The 23914-nt window shown below is 34.9% G+C and overlaps 11 protein-coding genes across 11 annotated transcripts; 6 read left to right on the forward strand and 5 right to left on the reverse strand. All coding sequences in view use genetic code 12, as the record gives it.

Annotated features, from left to right (window-relative positions):
• Positions 1-1065: 1065 nt before the first annotated feature.
• Positions 1066-3045, forward strand: CTRG_03663 (sodium:solute symporter family protein; the record flags this gene model as incomplete). Its single annotated transcript, XM_002549320.1, has 1 exon — positions 1066-3045. One exon carries the CDS (start codon positions 1066-1068, stop codon positions 3043-3045), a length of 1980 nt encoding a protein of 659 aa, XP_002549366.1.
• Positions 3046-3197: 152 nt separating this feature from the next.
• Positions 3198-4628, forward strand: CTRG_03664 (alpha-ketoacid dehydrogenase kinase family protein; the record flags this gene model as incomplete). The annotated part of the gene is made up of 1 exon (XM_002549321.1): positions 3198-4628. The coding sequence occupies one exon, from the start codon at positions 3198-3200 to the stop codon at positions 4626-4628; it is 1431 nt and encodes a 476-aa protein (XP_002549367.1).
• A 596-nt stretch (positions 4629-5224) lies between these two features.
• Positions 5225-6823, forward strand: HPC2 (Hpc2p; the record flags this gene model as incomplete). Its single annotated transcript, XM_002549322.1, has 1 exon — positions 5225-6823. One exon carries the CDS (start codon positions 5225-5227, stop codon positions 6821-6823), a length of 1599 nt encoding a protein of 532 aa, XP_002549368.1.
• A 42-nt stretch (positions 6824-6865) lies between these two features.
• On the reverse strand, positions 6866-8869 carry YBP1 (Ybp1p; the record flags this gene model as incomplete). Its single annotated transcript, XM_002549323.1, has 1 exon — positions 6866-8869. One exon carries the CDS (start codon positions 8867-8869, stop codon positions 6866-6868), a length of 2004 nt encoding a protein of 667 aa, XP_002549369.1.
• Positions 8870-9047: 178 nt separating this feature from the next.
• Positions 9048-9605, forward strand: CTRG_03667 (uncharacterized protein; the record flags this gene model as incomplete). The annotated part of the gene is made up of 1 exon (XM_002549324.1): positions 9048-9605. The coding sequence occupies one exon, from the start codon at positions 9048-9050 to the stop codon at positions 9603-9605; it is 558 nt and encodes a 185-aa protein (XP_002549370.1).
• Positions 9606-9908: 303 nt separating this feature from the next.
• On the reverse strand, positions 9909-11036 carry SIM1 (SUN family protein; the record flags this gene model as incomplete). Its single annotated transcript, XM_002549325.1, has 1 exon — positions 9909-11036. The coding sequence occupies one exon, from the start codon at positions 11034-11036 to the stop codon at positions 9909-9911; it is 1128 nt and encodes a 375-aa protein (XP_002549371.1).
• A 3273-nt stretch (positions 11037-14309) lies between these two features.
• SSK1 (mitogen-activated protein kinase kinase kinase) lies at positions 14310-16400 on the reverse strand (the record flags this gene model as incomplete). The annotated part of the gene is made up of 1 exon (XM_002549326.1): positions 14310-16400. The coding sequence occupies one exon, from the start codon at positions 16398-16400 to the stop codon at positions 14310-14312; it is 2091 nt and encodes a 696-aa protein (XP_002549372.1).
• A 338-nt stretch (positions 16401-16738) lies between these two features.
• On the reverse strand, positions 16739-17815 carry DOS2 (Dos2p; the record flags this gene model as incomplete). The annotated part of the gene is made up of 1 exon (XM_002549327.1): positions 16739-17815. One exon carries the CDS (start codon positions 17813-17815, stop codon positions 16739-16741), a length of 1077 nt encoding a protein of 358 aa, XP_002549373.1.
• Positions 17816-18117: 302 nt separating this feature from the next.
• MODF (Modfp) lies at positions 18118-19872 on the forward strand (the record flags this gene model as incomplete). Its single annotated transcript, XM_002549328.1, has 1 exon — positions 18118-19872. One exon carries the CDS (start codon positions 18118-18120, stop codon positions 19870-19872), a length of 1755 nt encoding a protein of 584 aa, XP_002549374.1.
• Positions 19873-20393: 521 nt separating this feature from the next.
• On the forward strand, positions 20394-22112 carry LCB2 (serine C-palmitoyltransferase; the record flags this gene model as incomplete). Its single annotated transcript, XM_002549329.1, has 1 exon — positions 20394-22112. The coding sequence occupies one exon, from the start codon at positions 20394-20396 to the stop codon at positions 22110-22112; it is 1719 nt and encodes a 572-aa protein (XP_002549375.1).
• A 303-nt stretch (positions 22113-22415) lies between these two features.
• On the reverse strand, positions 22416-23846 carry CTRG_03673 (alpha-ketoacid dehydrogenase kinase family protein; the record flags this gene model as incomplete). The annotated part of the gene is made up of 1 exon (XM_002549330.1): positions 22416-23846. One exon carries the CDS (start codon positions 23844-23846, stop codon positions 22416-22418), a length of 1431 nt encoding a protein of 476 aa, XP_002549376.1.
• Positions 23847-23914: the final 68 nt, after the last annotated feature.

Raw genomic sequence — 23914 nt, forward strand, 5'->3', positions numbered from 1 at the left:
AACTTTGATTTGTTATAGTTATAGAGTAGTGGTTTATGTATTCCGGTGATCTAGCGCTTAAGTAGTGTTAGAACATAAATAGTACAGTAATGACACTGGACATCTAATCCAAATCAAGCAGGATATTTTAAATAGTAGATGAAGTAGTAGAGAAAGATCTTAACAAATTATGACAACCAGATATAAAGAAGTATCTTCAGATATTTTAAACTGTGATCTAGAAGTATAATTCTTGTTTGTATGAACTAACAACACTAATTGGTGGTAAAACACAATAGTAAAATATAAAGTTGGCATCAACAATTATACGATGACTTATACAAATATATACTCTTGGGATGGTATATTGGCCAACATCAAACGGCTTTATATTTATGTATAGAACTAGTGAATTTGCTTCCTCTGCATACACTAAAACCCCACCAGAAATCCACAGTAAGATCTTGGGGTGTATGATTTTATGTTTTTTGTGTCCCCTAACTTTTCAATAAGGACTTGAAATCATAGATATCGAAGTACCACATATATCACCCGAATTGTTAATCTTGATTAGAATACAAAAAAAACCACAGATAATTAAAATATTTTATATGTACGCCTTTTAACATACAAACAAGCAAATGAAAAAAAATAACGTTCTTGGCATAGTTACAATATCAAATGAACAGCCTTACAAGACAGGTATCCCCATGTATTGTCTAAACCGGAAGCTTTAACTACGTCTACGGATGTATATCTTATAGAAGATACCACCATTGGATTAGTTTAGTTTTAATGACATACTCCAATAAACACGTCAAGCGATATATGTCGCATCTTGATTGATTAGATCTTTCTTCGTTTGTAGGACACTTTCTTGGCTATTTGTTGATAACCAAAACAAAAAAATAATATTTATGATTTAATTAACAATTCAACTTGTGAAATTCAAGCCACAGTTTACATCAGCCGGGCCTAACTACTTTAATATTGAATGGAAGCTTTGATTCTAATACTGATTGAAGTATAAATACTCCAGACAATTGTAACTGATGATAGCTTAAATTTTTATTTTACTCAACAATCATGTCAGATCAACCAGTTGAATTATTGAATCAAGGTGCAGGATATGGAGTTTTAGTTGGAGTTGGATCTGTGTTTGCAATAGGTATGATCTTAACCACAATTTTGTTGCGAAAATATCTTCATGAAGATGCTCGTAGTACAGAAACTTTTTCAGTTGCAAATCGTTCAGTTGGTACTTTTCTTTCTGCTTCCGCAGTCTATTCTTCTTGGTCATGGGCCACTGAATTTGTCATGCTGACTAGTCAAGTTTACAATTATGGAATTCAAGCAGCTTATTATTTTGGTGCTGGGTTATCAATTCAAATTGCCGTGATGTCATTAGTTGGTATTCATGCTAAAAAGAAAATCCCCACAGCTCATACCAGTTTAGAAGTTGTTGGTGCAAGATACGGAAGATCAGCCCATCTTTTATATTTGGTTTTGGCATTGATTTGTAATATCATTTCTAGTTCAGCAATGGTTTTAACTGTTGCTTCATTAATTTCTATTATTGCCGGTAATTTACACATTGTTGCGTCGACTATGTTAGTTCCGTTCGGTGTCTTGTTGTATACCGTTGTTGGTGGGTTGAAAGCAACTTTCTTGACTGATTTTATTCATACCACAATTTTGCTCATTATTTTGTGTTATTTGAATACATCCCTTTTGACATCTGATCAGGTAGGTGGATTAAATGAGTTCTGGACAAGTCTCACCAAGGTAGACAGACAAATTGAAGGTAATTATGCTGGTTCCATTATTACTGGTAAATCACAAGGTGCATTGATTTTCGGGTTAGTTTTAACTGCTGGTAATTTTGGATTGACCGTTATGGATTCGGCATTTTGGCAAAAGACATTCTCTGCTACACCAAAAGCAACTGTCCCTGCTTATTTACTTACTGCTGTTTTTATTTTTTCAAATGTTATTCCAATTGGAACTATTGCTGGTGGTATTGCTTTAACTATCGAAGACAACCCTTCATTCCCAACATATCCTAGAAAAATGACTGATTATGAAGTTGCGTCTGGTTATGTTTTGCCCTATGTTTTGAAATCAATCTTGGGTAAAGGTGCAGTGGGATCTTTACTTTTGGTAATTTATTTAGCCGTTACTTCTACACTTTCAGCACAAATGGTTTCCGTGGCATCTATTTGCTGTTTTGATATTTTTAAATATCAGTTGGGATTAAAAGGGTCCATGATACGTGTAGCTCATATTGGGTGTGTTGTGTTTGGTTTTGGTATATCCGGGTTCTGTATTTTACTCCACGAACTTGGAGTCACAATGACGTGGGTTACCTATATTTACCCTATTATCATTTGTCCTGGTGTTATCCCACTTATTTTAACAATCACTTGGGACAGACAAACGTTCTGGGCTGCTGTTTTGTCTCCAATAATCGGGTTAGGATCAGCTATTGCTGTATGGTTAACCACGGCTAAACATTACTACGGTGCCATCAATATCAACACATTGGGTAGCGAATTTCCATCATTATATGGATCTTTAACTGCGTTGATATTACCGGGTATTGTTAGTGTTATTATTTCGTTTATTAAACCAGAGAAATTCAATTGGGAAGAATTACAAAGCCTTGACTTGACAATCAAGGATGAGGTTGCTGAATCGGATCCTGTTTCCACTTCTGATTCTAATTCTAACTCCAATGGTAGCCCAAATGAAATAGATGAAGAAAAGAAAGTTGCTTTAGTTGAAGTTAAAACACAACAATTATCATCCAATGAATTAGATTTCTGGATCAAGATTGCTACTGGTGCTGTTATCTTTATACTTTTAGTCACTTGGGTTATTTGGCCAATGTCTTTATATCAAGATTGGATATTCTCTGCTGCATATTTCAAAGGATATGTCACATTTTCGTTGATCTGGTTATATGCAACCTTGATTATTATTGGATTTGTTCCCTTTTACACAGGTAGATATTCAGTTGCCACTGTCTTCAAAGGATTGTACAATGATTATATAAAGAAGAAATAGTATGTAAAACTTTTCTATAGTAGAGTACAAAATATGGACTGATTTTTCCTTCCTCCCCCAGAGCAAAATACGAAATCGATTACGCAAAATTTTTCTTTCCTTTTCTTTTCTCACACATTTCACCTTATCGACGACTCTACTCAATACCAGACATGTTACGGCAGAACAGTTATAAAGCTCTAACGGCAGCTAGATTCAATTCGTCAACATCACCTATAACTCAATACTCGTACATTCAAGAATACTTGTCTGATGCTAGCAAAGAAGAAGTCGCCAAATATCTTAAAAACCTTGGTCCATTTCCTACTTATTCCAACATCTTAAACCCACAACATTTCTTCCAGAATGCTGTTTTACTAGAATATCTGAAGAAGCAACCGCATCCGGTATCATTAAGACAATTGGCAGGATATGGGAATACGTTAACACGACAAAAGGTGATCAATTCTGCAAACTTTGTGAGGATTGAATTGCCGATAAGATTGGCATTAAGAATTCGTGATTTGCAAACATTGCCATTTGGTGTGGTTAATAATTTCCACTTGGCACAGATATATGAGAGCTATTACCATCTGTTCAATGCGTTCAGAAAAATCCCGAAGATCCACACCATTGAGGACAACAACAAGTTTTGTGAAATGATGTCAAGTATGTTGGATGACCACATTTTCAACCTATCCCATTTGATGATGGGAGCATTGGAAGTTGCCATCTCAAACAATCTTCCTGAAGCAGAGTTGAACCAAATTATCCACAAGATGTTGTCGTCAAGAATAAGCAGACGTCTTATCATTGAGCAGCATTTGTCCATTAGTCAAAGCTACAATAAGAAACCGTATGACAAGAAGCCGCCGCATTATTTGGGTGAAATTTTCGACGATTGCAATGCTGTGGAGCAGTTAAAGATTGTTGCGGGCATGATCAAAGATTCCATGAAATCCAGCTATCCAGAGATCGAAAGAATGCCAGACTTGGAGATTGAAGGCGATGTGAAAACACATTTCCCATTCATTGTACCCCATCTCCAGTATATCCTTCATGAAATCCTCCGGAATTCGTTTGAAGCAACAATCAGAACCCATTCCACAAAGACATCCAAGTTATTACCACCAGTCAAGGTCACCATTGTCGATCTGACTAAACAAGTGTTGTTCAGGATTTCTGACCAAGGAGGGGGCATTAGCCACGACAAGTTAAAGTCAATTTGGTCGTTCGGCAAGAAACCAGATTTGGCCAGGAAAAGTCTTGCGAACTTCCACCGAATTCCCGGATTGCAACTATATTCGAATTTGAAAGTCACGCCTTCTGGCTCATCAATAGTGACTCCTCAAGCACAACAGATACTACAAAACACGAGTCTTGGTGAAAGTACGGGAAGCAAAAAGAAGTCCACGTTGGAGAATTTGATGGGCCGACCACATCATTATCACTTGGGTATGGGTTTACCTATCAGCGCAATCTATGCCGAGTATTGGAACGGGGAATTAACCATGAATTCATTGGAAGGCTATGGCAGTGATACTTCATTGGCCTTAGGTAAAGTTGGTTATCATAGTAATATCATCCAATTGGATAGAGCATAGGGAATAGTCTATAAGTATATTATATATTCGTTGATTATCAATTCATGTGGTAGATCCGAAAATGAATCTCATTCTCATCTCTCTTTACTATTTCTAAATGACAATAGGCCTATTTAGGGATATTGAACTAGAAGTCCTTGATGATGACCAATTGAAATACAACCTGGTCGTGTACAAGTGAAAGCATTTTTTTTATCTTGTCTCCACATAACTGCGTGTCAAATGTGACAAAAAAAACGATCAGAAAAGTCGTGCGTCCACCCAATATTTAAGTTTTTTTTTTTTTTCAATATTATTTTTCTTTTGGGGATGGTTGTTACCTGGCCATAGTTAAGGAGATTTCAGTAATAGTGAGGAATGATAAAAGGAGAACAAGGAAAATTAATTAATTTTAACGACCAACAAAAAAATAAACACAGAGGAAAAAAAAAAAACTGATCAACTTGTGTACAGCATTAGGAAAATTTGACAACAACAATAGTCCACCCGTAGAAATTTTTCTTTTCTTTATACAGAGATATTCACCCTTAACCAAATAATTCCCACACACACACACACATACAGTGAAAGAAAAAAAAACTTTGCAACCGTTATAGATGTCACTGTCAAGTAATAATAATATATCCATATCGTCATTACTAGACTCTGGATCATCATCAGAAGTGCAGCCGCAGCAACAAGGGACAAGAAAGTCGTCGTCGTCGCTGCTGGGAAATAATCGAAATGGCACTCAACGAGCGGTACCAATACTGGAAATGGTATCCAAATACAAAACGTCAATTAATTTAACCAATGATGATCCTGATATTATTGTTATTAGTGATACTCCAACTCCCCGAGGATCAAGGAAGACTTCTCCAAGTGTTGCCAATAAACCTCCTACATTGCCACGAACTAAATCCAAAACCTCAAACAATAATACAACACAATCAGGAAGCAAGTCCAAGAAAGAGACAGTAACTTCTGCTACTGCAACTTCAGCATTTGTAAGTGATCAAGTTAAAAAGTTTCAAACTAGTTTTCAATTGAATCCAGTAAACACCTCCCCAAGTAAAACATCAATTAATTCAATTATAAATATAGATGATAGTTCACTGCAAGCACCAACAGCAAGCCAAACTCCATCACCTGCAGTTGAATCAGCCACCGGTGGTACCAAGAGGAAAAGAAATGTTATATATTTTGATGCAAAGAAACGTCGATCCGGTTCACCAGCAGCAAGTAACTCACCAAAACAACCATTACCAGTAGGTAATAATAACAATACTCAAACCATTTCACCAGTACCAATTCTTGCCAAGGCTTCCACACCATCAGCACAACCTGTAAAGATACAACCACTGACTAAATCTAGTACTACATCATCTAAATCAACATCGAAATCAACTAAACCACAAACTCAACAGCTTCAAAAATCACCAGTGATAGATAAAAAGTCAAATTCTTCCGGTACAACAGGTAATGGGACTCAAACTTCTTCTGCTACCACCACAACACTGAAGAGTGACCCGGTGATTCCAGTTAAAGTTGCTGCTCCCACGGTGATAGATCTATTGAATATTGATGACGAAGAAGAGGTTGTTTCAAAGGAAGAAAAACCCGAATCAACAACCACAGTCGAAAAGTCGTCCGATAAACCGAAAGACAAAGAGAAAGAAAAGGAGAAAGAGAAACAACAGGAAGCTCCTATTATCGCATTAGATATTCCGTTATTAGACTCTAAAAATCCTCAACCTGGTAAAGCTGAAGTCATTGTAAATGTATTGAAATTAGCAGAAGAAAAATATGGATGGAGTGTAATGCATCCTAATTCCAAAAATGCCCTTGATATGATGGATGATATGATAGATGATGAAGACGACGATGATAATGACGAAGATGAGGATATCATTGAAGTTCCAAACCCATCAGAACAACAACAGCAACAACAAGCAAATTCAACAAGTGGTGGAAAAGAATCAAATTCTGGAGCAACCACTCAAAAGGGTAAGGAATTGACTGAAGAACAACTATTTAGACAGCATGAAGTTAAGATGATTAGAAAAGTTGGGAAGTACGACTTTGAGGATCCATTTATCGATGATGAAGAGTTACAAATTGAGGAAGATATTTCATCAACTAAAGAAGGTTTTTTTGTATATTGGGGTCCTTTGGTTGACGAAAAAACCGTCACCAAAATCAAAAAGAAAAGATAAATATACATATATATATATATATATACATTAGTACTAATTAGACTATTCTTTGAATCTCTCGATTGTAAGTTGAAGCATATCACCAGCATTTATTTCGAATTGATTCTTAGTGGTATTTTTAACTTGTTTGATATTATCTTCTATAGAAGTTAATCTATCATTGACTTTATCTTTATTTGAAATGATAACAGGATCTTGTTTAATAGCAACCAATAAGTTTAAAAATGCAGCAATTGATGATAATTTAGTAGGATCAATAGAATCATCAACAAATACTTCTGATTCAGCAACTTCAATTAACTCTAATAAATCATCTAATTTTTCATCAGTTAATTGATAAGATGCTGATTGCTTTAATTGACGTGGTGGTAAAGGTGGAGCTGATTTGGAAGATTTATCATCACCATTTGCATCATTTGAAATTTTTAGTTTTTCCATATCCAAGGTATCAATAGACGAACAATTTTTCAATAATAATTCTTTATAAACTCCAATTAAAGGTGCTTTGATATTTTCATATGGACAATGCTCTATAGAATCCTTAATGAAATCATAACCTATGTCAGGACACAATACCAAAATCTTGGTTAATAAAGTCAATACAATATATCTAAATTTTGGTTTGTCTTTAAATACTGTAACCATTATGAATAAGATACATTGTAGGAAAATAGTGAATAAAGGTTTTGGAATTCTTTCAATTTGTAATGATAAGTTATTATGATTCAAATTTTGCTGTTGATATAACGTAAACCAGATCCAAAAGACAACCATATCAACAACACCAAAGTTAACAAACTGAGAACTAACCATTTGTGGTACGATAAGTCTCAAAGTCATTGCCAACACATCAGCTATGGTCATTGTTGGGTTTGAAAATTCTTTTTTGATAGCGATTGAATGAGTGAATAAAATCAATTCTGCAATTGTAGAATCCTTAATTTCCTTCATATCACTATTGACAATACTGGAATAAACATTTCTCTGGTAATCAATAATTAATTTTTCAAAAATCAACCCAGTTATTTCCTCAGTAGATTTGGTTCGATCTATAGGAATGAGCAATTTATGAGCATCGGTTATAAAAGTTTGAAAAACATTTAACAATTCAATATCAAAAGAATACGCCAATTCAACAAATCTATCTGGCAAATTGGAATCCACAGAATATTCAAAAATATGTCTTGACTGGGATTGTTGTTTCTGTAACCAACTGAAATGATCCATTGCATATCCTTCAGCATAGTTTACATTTTTCAAATAAATAATATTGGTTATGAAACCAGTTAGCAATTTACGTTGCAAATATTCTTCATCTTTTAAAATCTTGTCAAGATCTTCTTTGGGAACATCAATATCATCTGGTAATGGTAAATTAATATAGTTTCTTGCAAAACTATAAGCTCTTTTCAAAATAAAATGATGAATTCCTAAATTAGTGTACTGCTTGTTTAACTTGTATGCCAAGTTAATAAACGCACTAACAGTCATTAATAAAAACCTAGAAGGATACAAGGTTTTAATTCTTTTCATACAAGAATCAATCAATTCAAACACACAATAAACCTTGATTTCGTAGAAACTATCTCTACTCTCAAGAGGCAAACTTTCATCAGTAGAAACTTCAAGACTACTTAACAATTCACAACTTTTCAAAAACAATTCCTTAGGGTTCCCGTTGATTGCTAATGTTTCAAATATTTTCAATATTTTATAAACACAAGGAGACGATCTAATTGGACCTTTGAAATCGTAATCGGATTCAATGTATAAAATAACCAACTGAGGTAAATCCCAGCCAATTTCAAAAGTCAAGTCTTTATTATTGGTTAAAATATCTAATAAATGACCCATTAATTGTTCCTTTTCGTCGTTGGAATACTTAGTAGGATCATTTAAATAAATATCAAGTAAAGTGGAGTACGATAAGAAATCTTGTGATTCTTTAGCATCTTCTGCTCCATGTTCCAAGTTTTCTAAAATCTTTTCAAATTGTAATGGTTCAATTGTAGATTCGCTTGTTTCAGAATGATCAGTTTCTGACATTACTGCTTCTTGTTGAATTTCTGGTAAATAAACGTAGATATGGGGGTTAACAACGTTCTAGCCAAACACAAGGTTGGTGTTCTTTTTTTTTTTTCGTTCTTGTTCTTCGTTGACACCGGTAGTGCAATTCGAGTCAAAGAAAGAACGGACAAAAAAATAAAATTTAAAGACCGTTCACATGGAGTCAAAAGTAACCGCGAGTGCTTTAGAGAGTTTGAATTGTGTTTCTACCAAAAATGGCAACCAAACTACTGCAACTCATCAAAGTATGTCTCGAATAGTCCAATCTGAAGATGATGAGTCATCATCGTCGTCATCATTACCATCAGCGTCCTCCTCACACGCATCATTACAGAATGAACCGTCTCCTCCACCACAAACGAAAATCCCTTTGTCTACCTCTATAATACTAGAGAAGAAATTGCCCCTGCAACAACAACAACAAGAAATATTGAATCCACAAACTATAGAATCGTCAAAAATTACGATACGGTTCGTACCTATAGGATCAACACCTTCAATTCAACCTAGAGTTTTCAAAATATCATCAACTCAAACCATATCTACATTAAACAAGTTTCTATGTAAAAAATTAAAACATAAAGGTATACTTCATTTATACATACAGAACAGCTTTATGCCATTACCAGATGAAAAAATTGGAGCATTATATGGTCTTTTTAAGACAAACAATGAATTGATTATTAGCTACTGCAATACAATTGCGTTTGGATGATGAGTTACAACAAATGGGTTCTATATTTAATACAGATGAGAGAAAAGAAAAGGAAAGTATTTTGACGTCATGAAAATAGCTAAGTTAAAAAAAGAATATTCATAGACTAATAATAAGAAAACAACATCAAAAAAAAGAAAGGTAATGGGGAATAAAAAAAAGGTATCTAAATATTACACTATATAGAAAGAATAAAAAGTAATTTTTTTATCTACCAAACCATAACAAAAGGGCAACGTGAAAAAACGAAAAATAAGGGGAAAAAAAAGAGAAGTCATTGGTATGAAAATATCAATTGGACATCTAGTAGAAGACGAATTTAGCGTCACCTGAGTTAACGGTAACGGTACAACCGTCAGAACCAGAACCATTGTATTGACCGTTTTCGTACTTACAGTTTCCGTTAACGTCATCACCAACAATCTTGATGTTATAGTTTGGTTGATCTTTGTTGTTTGGATTTGGAATCAAAGACAAGTAAGTTTTACCACCAGTAGTACCAGCACCCAAAACGACTGGAGCCCAGTTACCAACACCGGAACCTTCAGTACCCCAGATACAACCATCTTCGACAGAAACACCGGCATTGTTAACGTAGTATTGAGTGGAAGTCTTACCACCTTTCCAAGTAAAGTAAGTATCACTGTCAACAACAGAAACTGGAGCGTTACTACCAGCTTCTAACAAGGTTGGAACATTCATGTTTTCAGAACCTGGGTAATCGGTTCTACAGATGGCAACATCCTTAGAAATTTCAGAAACAAAGTTGACATTGTTAGCACCCCATTCACACAAGTAGTCGTTGTCAGTGTTGCTTCTGTACAATTTACCATTTTTACAGTACAAACCACCAACAGAAATACCAGAGTCTGGTTGTTCAGATGGCCATTGGGTCTTGGACATACCAGCTTGACAAGCATAAGAACAGTAGTAACCATCTTTACAATTGGAAGAAGTGTCACCGTTTTCATTCATGATAGTGGTCCAACCACCGTTCAAACCAGAGATCCAATCAACGGCAATGACACCTTGGCCAGTTGGAACGGAATCACAATCGTAGACACCATCTTGGAATTTCTTGGATGGGTCAACAAAACTTTGCAAATCACCCAAGATACCACCAACAGCACCTGAAACAGCAGAGGCGACAGAGTCGGCAACATCGCTGGAATCAGAAGAGGAGGAGGAAGAAGAAGAACCTCCAGTGGTTTGAGCAGAAGAACCAGCAATAGTTTGAGAAGTGGTTTGAGCTTGGGCAGTGGCAGTGGCAGTACCTTGAACTTCGTTACCGTTGGAATCAACGTAAACAACCTTGGTGACAACAGCTCTCTTGACGTTATCACGAGCGTGGTGATGATGTTGATGGTGTTGTTGTTGCAAAGGAGCTGCCAAAGCAGTGGATAAAACAGTCAATAAAGTTAAATATTTCATAATGAAAGTAAATTGATAATCTTGGATTTTTGTTTATTTATTGTTGATAAAAAAAGGAATGGCTAATGTTGAACAAACAATAAATGATGATTGAAAAAAAAAGAACTATTCAAAGATAATTAAAGAAAGACAATAGTTGGTATTGATTTTATTTTCAAATAAAAACAAAAATTAAAAGATTTTGAATAATAAACGAAAGTAGAATAAGTGAATCACTATATATATATATATATTTAGAAAAAAAAAACAGTTGAAAACTAACTTGGTTTTTATATTTGCAATTGAAGTGTGAGTGTGTGTGTGATAGGGAAAATTTTTTTTCTTTTTTATTTTTCTCTTTTGTATTTTAGTATTATTTTGAAAGGTGGGAAATCTATTGTTTTTCTTTTTTTGTGCCTTGTGTTGCTTTTTTGTATGGAGACACACACTGAGCGACAGTGAGTAATTGACAATCAACGATTTTGTGAAATCTTAATTTGGTTGGAAAGCGAACAAAAAAAAATCTAATTTCAATTTAGCCCCCTGTGCATTTGAAATAATTACACAAATCTTAAGAGTGCGGTGTAAAATTTCCCGATTCAATAGATCTAGAACTACAAAGGCTACCCATTGCGTTGGAAATGTAAACAATTAGTAGTGCCGACTACAAACGACGACATTAGGAGATTTACACTCCCTTGTATTCCTCATCGAGTAAAATTCTGTATTATGCCGTGGCGTGGGAATGCTTACAAAAGGGATGCCCATACTTGGTGGCGGTAGTTGTCGTGGTAGCTTCAAATTATGTGTGTATATAAAATAGAGAAATAAAAATAATATAGAAAAAAATGAATACTTCGACACATTAATCAGTTTTCCCCCTATTATTTCCAAGAAATTAGTATTCACAATTGTAATAAATTACAAAATATAGAGTTAGGGTTTTCCAATTTATAGGGATCTAGACTTTCTTCAATATATTATAATCTGGTTCTGTGTTTAATTAATCACAGAAAATCAAAGGTAATAAAACATTGAGAAATTTTTTTTTTCTTCTCTCTTTCTTCTGATCGTTTTGTTGTTGTGTTGATTTTGAACAAGGGCGTGTACAATCAACCAAAAAATAAAATTAATTAATCACTTTTGTCATCTCCGTTACGAGCTAAATATTTGTTCCTGTGTATACGGATTTGTAGTGAGTGCAAGAGTTCTTCTTTTTTTTTTTATTATTTCCATTAATTTTAAGTCGTGCCTTTCAACTAAATTCAAAGGGAATTTATAATGTAAATTCGCCCTTTCGTTGTACACTTCGACGAAAGGCTTATTCACGACGCGATTTAAAGTCAATCTGTAGAAGGGTAACGAGAGAAGGGCGGATGGGGATAAAGAGATGGGGAAAAAAGTCCAAGTAAAGAGAAGTGTACGTCATAATATGGATTGGTTTGGAAAGTGTGAAAATCAATAGGATTTTTTCATATTCTGTTTCATCTCAGTTTTTAACATGATTTGCATTCAATTTATGAAAATCGAAATTTCGTATGGCTCTAACTAAATGAATTCATAACCCTACACATTCATTGGCCCAAAATCCCTCCTATTTTTGCCATTGTTTGTTATAGCTCACACTATACCCATGATTTATCAAATCATTAAAAAAGAAAACCCAGGGGAGAGGGCAGTTAAATGTGTCTATTATATGCACGTAGTGGGGCAATTAAGCATGTTAGAACAAATGAACAATAAAAGAATACCAGAGTTGAAGCTACAACAACAACACTCACATGTATTCACACCTACATATCTTGGGATTAACTATTGCTCCAGTGTATCTCATATTTCTTTCATTTCCTTTTTGTTTCACTGGATTTTGATTTGAATCTTAACAATCTACTAAACTCTTTCTAGTTTTGTATAATTGAATCTAGATTCAATCTAACTTGTTACATGTCTATCCAATGTATAGCTTAAATAACAATGACCAACTACTACTTACAAAAGAAAACGATATTGGCTGTGATTTTGTGCCATGTGATATCATTTATTAGTATGGATATTGGAAAAATATAAAACGGACAAATTAAATTAATCCAATTAACGCCCAAAACGGAAATCTAATTGAAAATTGTTTTAGTAATTTTCTTGGTATGGGACTTTGTTTAAATTGCTAATAATCAAGTTTTGTGTTAGAATGTTTGAGTGATTTTTTTTTTCTTTTTCACTTTTTGCTTTGCTACTACTATACTATGATTGGTTGAACGGCTAATAAACCTATGCAAGTTGTATATAACCTGCATTTAGTCTCTAGACAATATACTTCAATATATGGTCTACTCAACTAATGCAATTTAACTAATTAAAGTTAGAATAGGAACATGAAGAAAAAATTTTTTTCATTTCTCTCTTCTTTCTTATTGCCATCTTTTCGAAAAATTTTTGTTTTTGGGCAATGCACACACCCCGACTTGGCGATCGAGATAACTGAATTGCAAATCTCATCATCGTTCCATGTAGATCAATAACAATTATTTATGACGACGCGATTAGTTACATTCCCAAGAGGGTTTTTCGACCAATTCCGATTTTCCAAAGAAAAAAAAAATTTTCTCTTCAAACATCAAGTGGCAAAAATCAGATCACGATGCCGTTGCAACATTGCTGATTATTGCCTTGATTTTTTTTTTTAGTTAATTTACGAGATGTCACTACAAGATTAGTTTCTTTTTTGATGGCTGTTTTTCCGAGTATGAAATTCCTTTTTTTTTCTTTGTTTCTGACCAACTTACACAGGGCATCTCTACGGAGATTAAGTTCATGACCTCCAATTAATTGACAATTGTATTTGGTTAAGTTTACGTCACCGTATTTGCAAACCAATTCAGTCTAGACCCAAGATAGGAAAGTCAGAATAATAACACCATGAGAAATAGAAAAAGAAATATATATGCATCACCTAATCTTTTTTTTTTTTTTACTTTTTGTTTTGTTCTTTTGAAAGCCGACAATTTGGACCCGTTAGATCAAGCTAAGTCTAGAACCCTTTAGGTTTGAAAACCTTAATTTGTTCCCTTTTTGCTACCGACTAATGAGATCATTACATAATACCCCAGGTTGAATATATCTTACGCTTAAAGCCTTGATGTTGTACAGAACACACAAATAGAGCAATAACAAATTGTACATAAAAATAAAAAAAAAATCATATATTACTACAATTCAGAAGTAAAAAAAAAAGAAACAACCAATTAAACCAATCTTACAATCACCTTCTATTGTTACTCGTTACTCTCCTATTATTCATGTCTTGTTCAATCTCCTATTCTTGTCTTTCCAACCATCGAAATCAATCAAAGCTTGCATACAACCCCATTCTGTGATTTTATTTTGTAGCCATACCAAGTTCACCGGCTTGGTCAAATAATCATTACAACCGGCAGTCAAGGCATTCTTCTTGTCTATAGAACTATTAGAACTGGCTGTCAACGCAACAATAATAACAGGCGATCGAAACACTTTACTGTCTAATTTATCCTTGTCTTCAATTTCTTTAGTAGTATTCAATTCATTTTTGTCAAACACACCAATCTTGTTTAACTTCTCCAAATTACGAATCTCTTTAGTGGCTTCAATCCCTGATTTAACTGGTAATTGGATATCCATCAACACTAAATGAAAACCTCCTTCTTTCCATTTATCAATAGCCTCTTGCCCATTTTTTGCAATCTTATAATGGATTTTTCTTTTTCTTAAAAATGCCCCCAAAATGGCTTGATTGATCGCATTATCTTCAACCACCAATACTGAAATTGATGGCAACACTTTATCAGTCGTAGAATCACTTGATTTTGGAGTACCAGCAGCACTTGTAGATCCATTGGTATTGCTATTGCTGAGTTTTGTCAACGGTAATGGAGCAGGCTTGTGTTTTGATTTTGGTTTGGCAGAAGTATCTCGTTGTTGTTGTTGTTGTTGTTGTTGCTGTTGTGATTGTTCTTCCTCAAAGGCTTCGCCTGCTTCGTCAGCACCACGCTCGTCCTTTTCTGTGAAATTAGTTTCTGGTTTACCGTCATCATCTTCATCTGGTGTATTATTCTCATTAATAGTTTCTGCCATACCATCATCAGATAACCTACTTCTGTGATTACTGTTATTATTGTTAGCCAATGAAAAATTTCTAGGAAGTAATAATACAGCCAGCGGATTATTACCTTGTTGCTGTTGTTGTTGTTGTGGTCCTTGTCCTTGACCTTGCTGTTGGAAAGACTGCTGCTGACCTTGTATTACATTAGAAACTGGAGAATAGACTGGATTGGAATACGATCTCTTGTGAGAAACAGGAGAATTTCTTGATACCAAAGCCGATGGAGAAACCGATCTATCTTTATTTAGATTATTACCCAGATGTGCACCTCTTGTCATTGGATATACTTTATAATTTGCCATTCTAGAATTACTTGGCTGCATTGGCTGCGGATGCTTAACTCCTTGTGCTCGATTTAAATTATAATTGTACCCTACCATACTCAAATGTCGTTCACCACCTAGTCCTACACCGTTAACATTATTAAGGTTATGTGTAGCAGACAATGGTGTCGGAGGTTGTACTTGATTATCTAGTGTGAAAGTTGGAGTTTCAATAATCAAAGCTTCAGTCATACACATTCCATGAGGAAAATAATGATCCAATAGCTGCCAAACATTCTGGTCCGGTTCTAAAATCAAATAGTTCTCATAAGTACGACTACTATTGTTACTAACTCTATTCATGCTTGGAGATACAGGAGCTCTTAAATTGCTTAAATCAACTTTGATTACCAAATCGGCTGCATCGTCAAATCTCCCGATACTATTTGGATATTTATTAATAACTGCCGATTTCAAATCGTCCACAATATCATTAACATATGAAAAAATCGTGGTTGGATTACCATTTGATTTCTTAACCCAGATTCGTCGTGGTGGCAAATTGTTCTGTATAACCTCACTGGTTGCTGAATTCAAAGATGAATGGGAATATTCATCTCCAATACTACCATTGCCATTACCACTACTTCCAGCACCAGCACCCCCTTTTCCTTTCTTGTCAATCTCAATTTTCGGAATTGGAGAATCGGACATTGACGTCTTTTTGAATTTACTCAGTGGTGTATTGGTTAACGCTGGTGTTGTTTGTGACGTTGCTGCCATGGCCGCTGCCGCCGCAGCAGCTGGGTTCGTGGTTGTTGACCCGTAAGGAAGAGCATTTGCTGTTGTAGTAGCAGTTGTTGTGCTTCCCTGTAATGGTCCTGATGAAGATGATGACATTTGTTGTAATCGTGATATTTGGGAAAATGATTGAGATCTTTTACCATACGAAGGAGGATAATCCGTGGTGTATAGATTACTCATTTAGATCGTTATGGTTAACTGATTTTTTTTTTTCCTGTGTATTTGTTGATGTAGAAAGGAAATTTAGCAACGCTATGTGATTCTCTTTTTAACAAATCCACATACAAAACTAAACCTTTTTTTTTTTTGGTTTTTACTTCTTACCCTCCTGTTTTGTTCTCATGAGGCGGAATTTTAAATTTAGTCCGCGAAATATTGAAAGGTCAACAAAATAGTTTGCCTTTTTTTTTCCTGTACCAAACTACACTACGCAACTATCATGGTTGTATGGTATTTTATAACATATAAACAAAAATGTGTGTATCTCTCAATATTACTTACATAACTACAAATTAAAGTCATTCCCAATCATCATCATCATCCTCTTCTTCTTCTTCTTCTTCACCATCAGAACCTTGTTTCTTTTTCTTATCGTTGGTAGATTCTTTCTTAGAGTTAGATTTCTTACTGACAACCAGTTTCTCCTCAACTTGTTCTTCTTCCTCTTCCTCTTCATCATCATCCCAAGTGAATTCCTCTTCATCGTCATCATTTTCTTGATTTCCATCAGTTTTTGAGGTATCTTTCTTTTCCAATAATTCCTTTCTCTTCTTTTCTTGTTCTTTTAATTTATCATCATTCTTGAAATATCTGTACCAAAATAAATTATAAGAAATCTTAAGTGGAACCAAATCGTTCATGGTTTTGGTCAAGGTATTTGGGTACTTTTCTAACAATCCGCTTATTTCTTTAGTCTTATTATCGGCATTAAATGATTCAATTTCATCCTTTACGTCCAACTCTTCATTAAGATAAAAACTCTCAGTAGTATGTAAATTCAACAAATCAGTTTCATACCTAGTAGTACCATAGTTGTTAAATTGGTTCAATGATGAATTAAAAACAACTTCTTTCTTACCGTTACCTTCATCCTCATTCACTGGATTAACCGAAACAATGCTGGATAAAAACGAGGTGAAATTACCAAAATATTTACTTGCTTCATTTTCAACAATTTCCAATTTGGAATCCAACAAATCCAATGCCTTATTAGCAGATTTGGTAAAATCATCAAGTGAAACTTGTTTTAAATTGTCTTCAATTTTCTTTAAACTTTCTTGAACATGCAATTCATTCGTTTTATCATTCAACGCTTTTCTAGTATTATTTAATTGTTCAATCAACTTTTGTTTCTGTTCTTCAATTTTAATTTTTTCCACATTCTTAGAAGCATTTGACCATAATTCTTGAAATTTGGTTTCTACTAATCCATATGCCTTATCAATTTCAGATTCCAACTTTTCAATTGTTTCTTCTGTCTTGACAGTAGCTGCATCGTGTTGAACTGGGTTCTTTTCATCAGTTTTATCACCCACTACAGTAGAATCCGTAGTTGGGTTACTTGATTGAGTAGTTACTGGGTCAATGTAATCCATATTTGTATGTGTGGAGTGTTTCTAAAGGAACAACCAGAATTTCGAAACAACAAAAAAAATAAAAAGATATTGTGTGGTTTACGTATGCAATTGTAATTTTTTTTTTTTTTGTTCTCTTGTGTTAAGATTGGGGTGAATAACTTGGCACATGAATAAAAATCCTCACCCATGACATGAATCTTCCTTTAGAATAACCAATGATCATGAAGACGTTTGGTGCATTGGTGGTGAGTAGCAATACTGTTTAACAAATTATAAAATGATGCTGTGTCCACACTGGCTTTAATTTCATTTGTAGCTTAATGACTCAATCAATGTCCACTAGTCCGGATCTGGTAATAAACATAACGGAGATATTTACTGCGACAATTTCGAAAAATTCTCAATATTTTTCTATTACCTTCAACAATTGCTTTTCCTTCAGTTTTCAATTCCCAGATCTATTGATAATGACTGGAACTTCGTCGATGAAGAATTGCTTGGTTGCAATTAAGAATGCCAAATTTAAAAAGGATACTTTACTAAAAACTCCCTTCGTTTACCCTGATCCGATCACCGAAATAGAAATCTATCCACCATCGGTGAGAGCCAAACAGTCAACCTGGGCCGTTACCGGAAGTAGTAAAACTACAATGTTAAAAATCTTAGCAGGTGAATTCATTCTGTATCCACCATTATCCAGAACATATCCATTAATCAACGATTCGCCAACACAATTGCAGTTTTTGAACTTTAGAGATGCTTCAGGATTGGATAAAGTACATATGTCAGCTAGATATGAAACATATTCTTACAAAGGAAAATTAGAAATGCTGGATGATGTTAATTCTGTGTATAATTATGTCACAGGGTTGAACAACTACAACACTAAAAACAAAAACATTAACACAGAGTTTGTTGACAGTTTGTTGAAATATTTCAAGTTGTCACATTTGCAACATAAATGGATCAACAGTTTGAGTAACGGACAATTAAGAAGAGCCAGGATTGCCAAGTCTTTGATGACAAAACCCAAATTATTGCTAATTGATGATCCATTTTTAGGATTAGATCCAATTAATACCAAAAGCGTCAGTGATGCTTTACAAACCGTAAGTCAAGAATTGGATATAAGTATGATTCTTGGTTTAAGAGTTCAGGATGACATCCCAGAATGGATTCAGAGTTTATGTTATGTTGATGAGAATGGTGTCAGACTTGCTGGTGACAAACAAACCGTTTCTACTGAGTATGAAAATTTAACAACATCAACTGAAACGTCTCACAAGGCTCATGAGTCTCGTCATAATAAACATACAAAGCTAGTTCCTATACCTACAGATTATTTTCAGAAAGAGGGTTTACACATCGAGTTTCATAATGCGTCAGTTGCGTATAAGAAATTGGTTATATTTGACAACTTCAATTGGAGAATTCCTCAAGGTAGCAAGTGGAGAATCTTGGGTGATAATGGTACTGGTAAAACTACATTATTATCAATCATCACAGCTGACCACCCACAATCATGGAAGTCCGTTATATCAGTTTATGGTCAATTGAGAAAAACAGGATCTGGGGTTACTTTCTTTGACATAAACAACAGAATTGGGATATCATCACCTGAATTACATGCATTGGTTCCACAACATACGAAAACGATGAAGGAAATAATCTACAATGGTTTAGTGAAGAATGTCGGAAACTCCAACTTTCTTTTTAAAGGTGATCCAAAGAATATTTCCGAAATAGGTCAAAAATATTTGAATTACTTTCAAGATAGACTTGACATGTATGGAGATACCGTTTTTAATGAATTATCGATGACAGATCAGAAGCTAACACTCTTTTTAAGAGCAATTATCAAAGAACCAAAGCTTTTGATTTTAGATGAAGCGTTTTCCTGTATGGATGATGAAAATGTGATGATCAGATGTCATGAATTGATTGAACATGAGTTGCAAAACACAACTGTTATTTCCATTGGTCATTTAGAATGGGAATTGGCCAAATACGATTATATGATAAAGTTGATCAATGACAATGATAAAAGAGATTATAGAACATTCAAAGTTGAATGATTAGAATTAGAGGGGTGGATGGACGTAGAAGGAACATTAGGAACATTCGGTGTTAATGAACTCATCATTGCTTTGTGTAGTATATGTAAAGTAAGTCGTGTACGTTGACTATGAATATTAGCTTAGGAGAACAAAAAAAAAAACATTGTAAAAACTAACGCGACAGTTGTGATTTCTTTTTTTTTGTTTTTTTTTTTTGCCCGAAAGACGACAAAGAGAAACTTTCTCCTTTTTTTTCACGATCAAGAAACCAGAGGAAGAGTCGTAACTTTTTTTTTCCAGCATATATTCAATTCACCAATTGTTTTTCTTACATATCCCAGGAGAATATCAAACCCTTATTCCGTTTTTTTTTTTTGTATATAGATATAGTTATATATTTGAAAAAGGGAAAGCTACCCACTTGAATAAGCATTCTCCAAGAAAGAAATCCACACCAACGAATTACTTCATTATCATAGCCCACATAATCAATTAGACATTCGCTTTTTGTTATTTGTTTATCGTACACATTTCCATTGATGACATCGACAACAACACTAGAAAAAGAGGAGGTTTCAGTTAAACATTACACCAAAACTATTCCCAATGCTCCAGAAGATGACAGACCTTTAGAAGTTAGGAGTAATTTAGAATATGGTAAGTCCACATCTAAAGAGCATCTTTATGTCTCCAAACATCCAGTTGGGGAACCTTTACCAACACCAATAGATGATGAACCACCTTATGCCATCTTAATATTCACTTATATTTGTTTCTTGATTTTAATTATAATTGGTCATATCCGGGATTTCTTTGGCAAAATCTTTAAACCTGAAGAATACGCAGATTTAATTGAAAAAGATGGATATGCTCCTTGGTATGATGGGTTTGAAAGTTTCTACGTGCGTAGATTGAAAACCAGAATTGATGATTGCTTTGCCAGACCTATTCATGGTGCTCCTGGCAGATACATCAAATGTTTCAATCGTATAAGAGATGGTAAAACAGGTTACTTGTACGATGGAACTTCAAAAGAATGTCTTAACTTGTCTTCATATAACTATCTTGGCTTTGCTCAATCAAGTGGTGTTTGTACTGATTATGCTTTGAAATGTGTGGATGATTATGGTACTTCCGGATGTTCCCCAAGACTTTACAGTGGTACCACCGACTTACACCGTGAATGTGAACGTGTTATTGCTGATTTTGTTGGCAAAGAAGATGCTATTATTGTCAGTCAAGGTTATGGTACTAATGCAAATTTCTTTGCTTCTATTGCGGATTCCAAAACCTTGGTTATTTCTGATGAATTGAATCATGCTTCCATTAGATTTGGTATCAGATTGTCTGGTGCTTCTGTTAAAGTGTTTAAGCATAATGACATGAAGGATTTGGAAAATCTTATACGTAACCAAATTGCCCAAGGTCAACCAAAGACTCATCGTCCATGGAGCAAGATCATCATTGCAATTGAAGGGTTGTATTCTATGGAAGGTAACATGTGTAACTTGCCAGAAATTGTCAAGATAAAGGATAAGTACAAGTGTTATTTGTTTGTTGATGAAGCCCATTCTATTGGTGCTTTGGGTCCAGATGGTAGAGGTATTTGTGATTATTTTTCGGTTGATCCAGCTAAAGTTGATGTTTTGATGGGTACTTTAACCAAATCTTTTGGTGCTACTGGTGGTTATATTGCTGGTGACAAAGATTTTATTGCCAGATTAAGAATTAACTACATTACTCAAGGTTATTCAGAAGGTGTTCCACCACCTGTTTTAGGTCAAATCATTTCATCTTTGAAAGTCATTAAAGGTGAGTTGAACCCAGGTGAAGGTGAAGAAAGATTACAAAGAATTGCATTCAACTCTCGTTATTTGAGATTGGGATTGAAAAAGTTGGGTTTTATTGTTTACGGTGCTGACGATTCTCCTGTTATTCCATTTTTATTGTTTGTTCCTTCTAAGATGCCCGCAGTTTCAAGAATGCTTTATGACATGGGTATTGCTGTTGTCATTGTTAGTTATCCTGCAACTCCATTGATTAGCGGTAGAGCTAGATTATGTGTTAGTTCTGCATTAACAAAAGAGGATTTGGATTACGTCTTGGCTAAAATGAGTGATATTGGGGATTTGATTTATTTGAAATTCAGTAGTGGTATTGCTGGTGGTTCAAAAGTCCCAGGAGAACCACCTCGTTGGACCGTTGACGAAGTATTGGCCACTAATGTTGAAGATTGTAAAAAGCCAAAATTAATGTAGCATTGGCTTTCTTGTCATTAATTTTAAATTCATCCCCCTTAATGTAATTATATTTAATTTATTATTAATAGTATCAAATACATAGACGAAATATATACGTATAGTACAAAGTAATTTCTTGATGCAGGTATTGATTGTGCAGTGGCCAACTACAACACCATGTTGGTCATTTTATAACCAAGCAATGCCAGTTCTAATCGGTTGCATATGTAACTACAGTTCTAATAGTGAATGAAATCCATCTTCGGATCTACCACATGAATTGATAATCAACGAATATGTAATATACTTATAGACTATTCCCTATGCTCTATCCAATTGGATGATATTACTATGATAACCAACTTTACCTAAGGCCAATGAAGTATCACTGCCATAGCCTTCCAATGAATTCATGGTTAATTCCCCGTTCCAATACTCGGCATAGATTGCGCTGATAGGTAAACCCATACCCAAGTGATAATGATGTGGTCGGCCCATCAAATTCTCCAACGTGGACTTCTTTTTGCTTCCCGTACTTTCACCAAGACTCGTGTTTTGTAGTATCTGTTGTGCTTGAGGAGTCACTATTGATGAGCCAGAAGGCGTGACTTTCAAATTCGAATATAGTTGCAATCCGGGAATTCGGTGGAAGTTCGCAAGACTTTTCCTGGCCAAATCTGGTTTCTTGCCGAACGACCAAATTGACTTTAACTTATCGTGGCTAATGCCCCCTCCTTGGTCAGAAATCCTGAACAACACTTGTTTAGTCAGATCAACAATGGTGACCTTGACTGGTGGTAATAACTTGGATGTCTTTGTGGAATGAGTCCTGATTGTTGCTTCAAACGAATTCCGGAGGATTTCATGAAGGATATACTGGAGATGGGGTACAATGAATGGGAAATGTGTTTTCACATCGCCTTCAATCTCCAAGTCTGGCATTCTTTCGATCTCTGGATAGCTGGATTTCATGGAATCTTTGATCATGCCCGCAACAATCTTTAACTGCTCCACAGCATTGCAATCGTCGAAAATTTCACCCAAATAATGCGGCGGCTTCTTGTCATACGGTTTCTTATTGTAGCTTTGACTAATGGACAAATGCTGCTCAATGATAAGACGTCTGCTTATTCTTGACGACAACATCTTGTGGATAATTTGGTTCAACTCTGCTTCAGGAAGATTGTTTGAGATGGCAACTTCCAATGCTCCCATCATCAAATGGGATAGGTTGAAAATGTGGTCATCCAACATACTTGACATCATTTCACAAAACTTGTTGTTGTCCTCAATGGTGTGGATCTTCGGGATTTTTCTGAACGCATTGAACAGATGGTAATAGCTCTCATATATCTGTGCCAAGTGGAAATTATTAACCACACCAAATGGCAATGTTTGCAAATCACGAATTCTTAATGCCAATCTTATCGGCAATTCAATCCTCACAAAGTTTGCAGAATTGATCACCTTTTGTCGTGTTAACGTATTCCCATATCCTGCCAATTGTCTTAATGATACCGGATGCGGTTGCTTCTTCAGATATTCTAGTAAAACAGCATTCTGGAAGAAATGTTGTGGGTTTAAGATGTTGGAATAAGTAGGAAATGGACCAAGGTTTTTAAGATATTTGGCGACTTCTTCTTTGCTAGCATCAGACAAGTATTCTTGAATGTACGAGTATTGAGTTATAGGTGATGTTGACGAATTGAATCTAGCTGCCGTTAGAGCTTTATAACTGTTCTGCCGTAACATGTCTGGTATTGAGTAGAGTCGTCGATAAGGTGAAATGTGTGAGAAAAGAAAAGGAAAGAAAAAAAAAG

Source organism: Candida tropicalis, assembly GCF_000006335.3.
Source record: "Candida tropicalis MYA-3404 genomic scaffold supercont3.4, whole genome shotgun sequence".
In the NCBI taxonomy this organism is placed as follows: Eukaryota; Fungi; Ascomycota; class Pichiomycetes; order Serinales; family Debaryomycetaceae; genus Candida; species Candida tropicalis.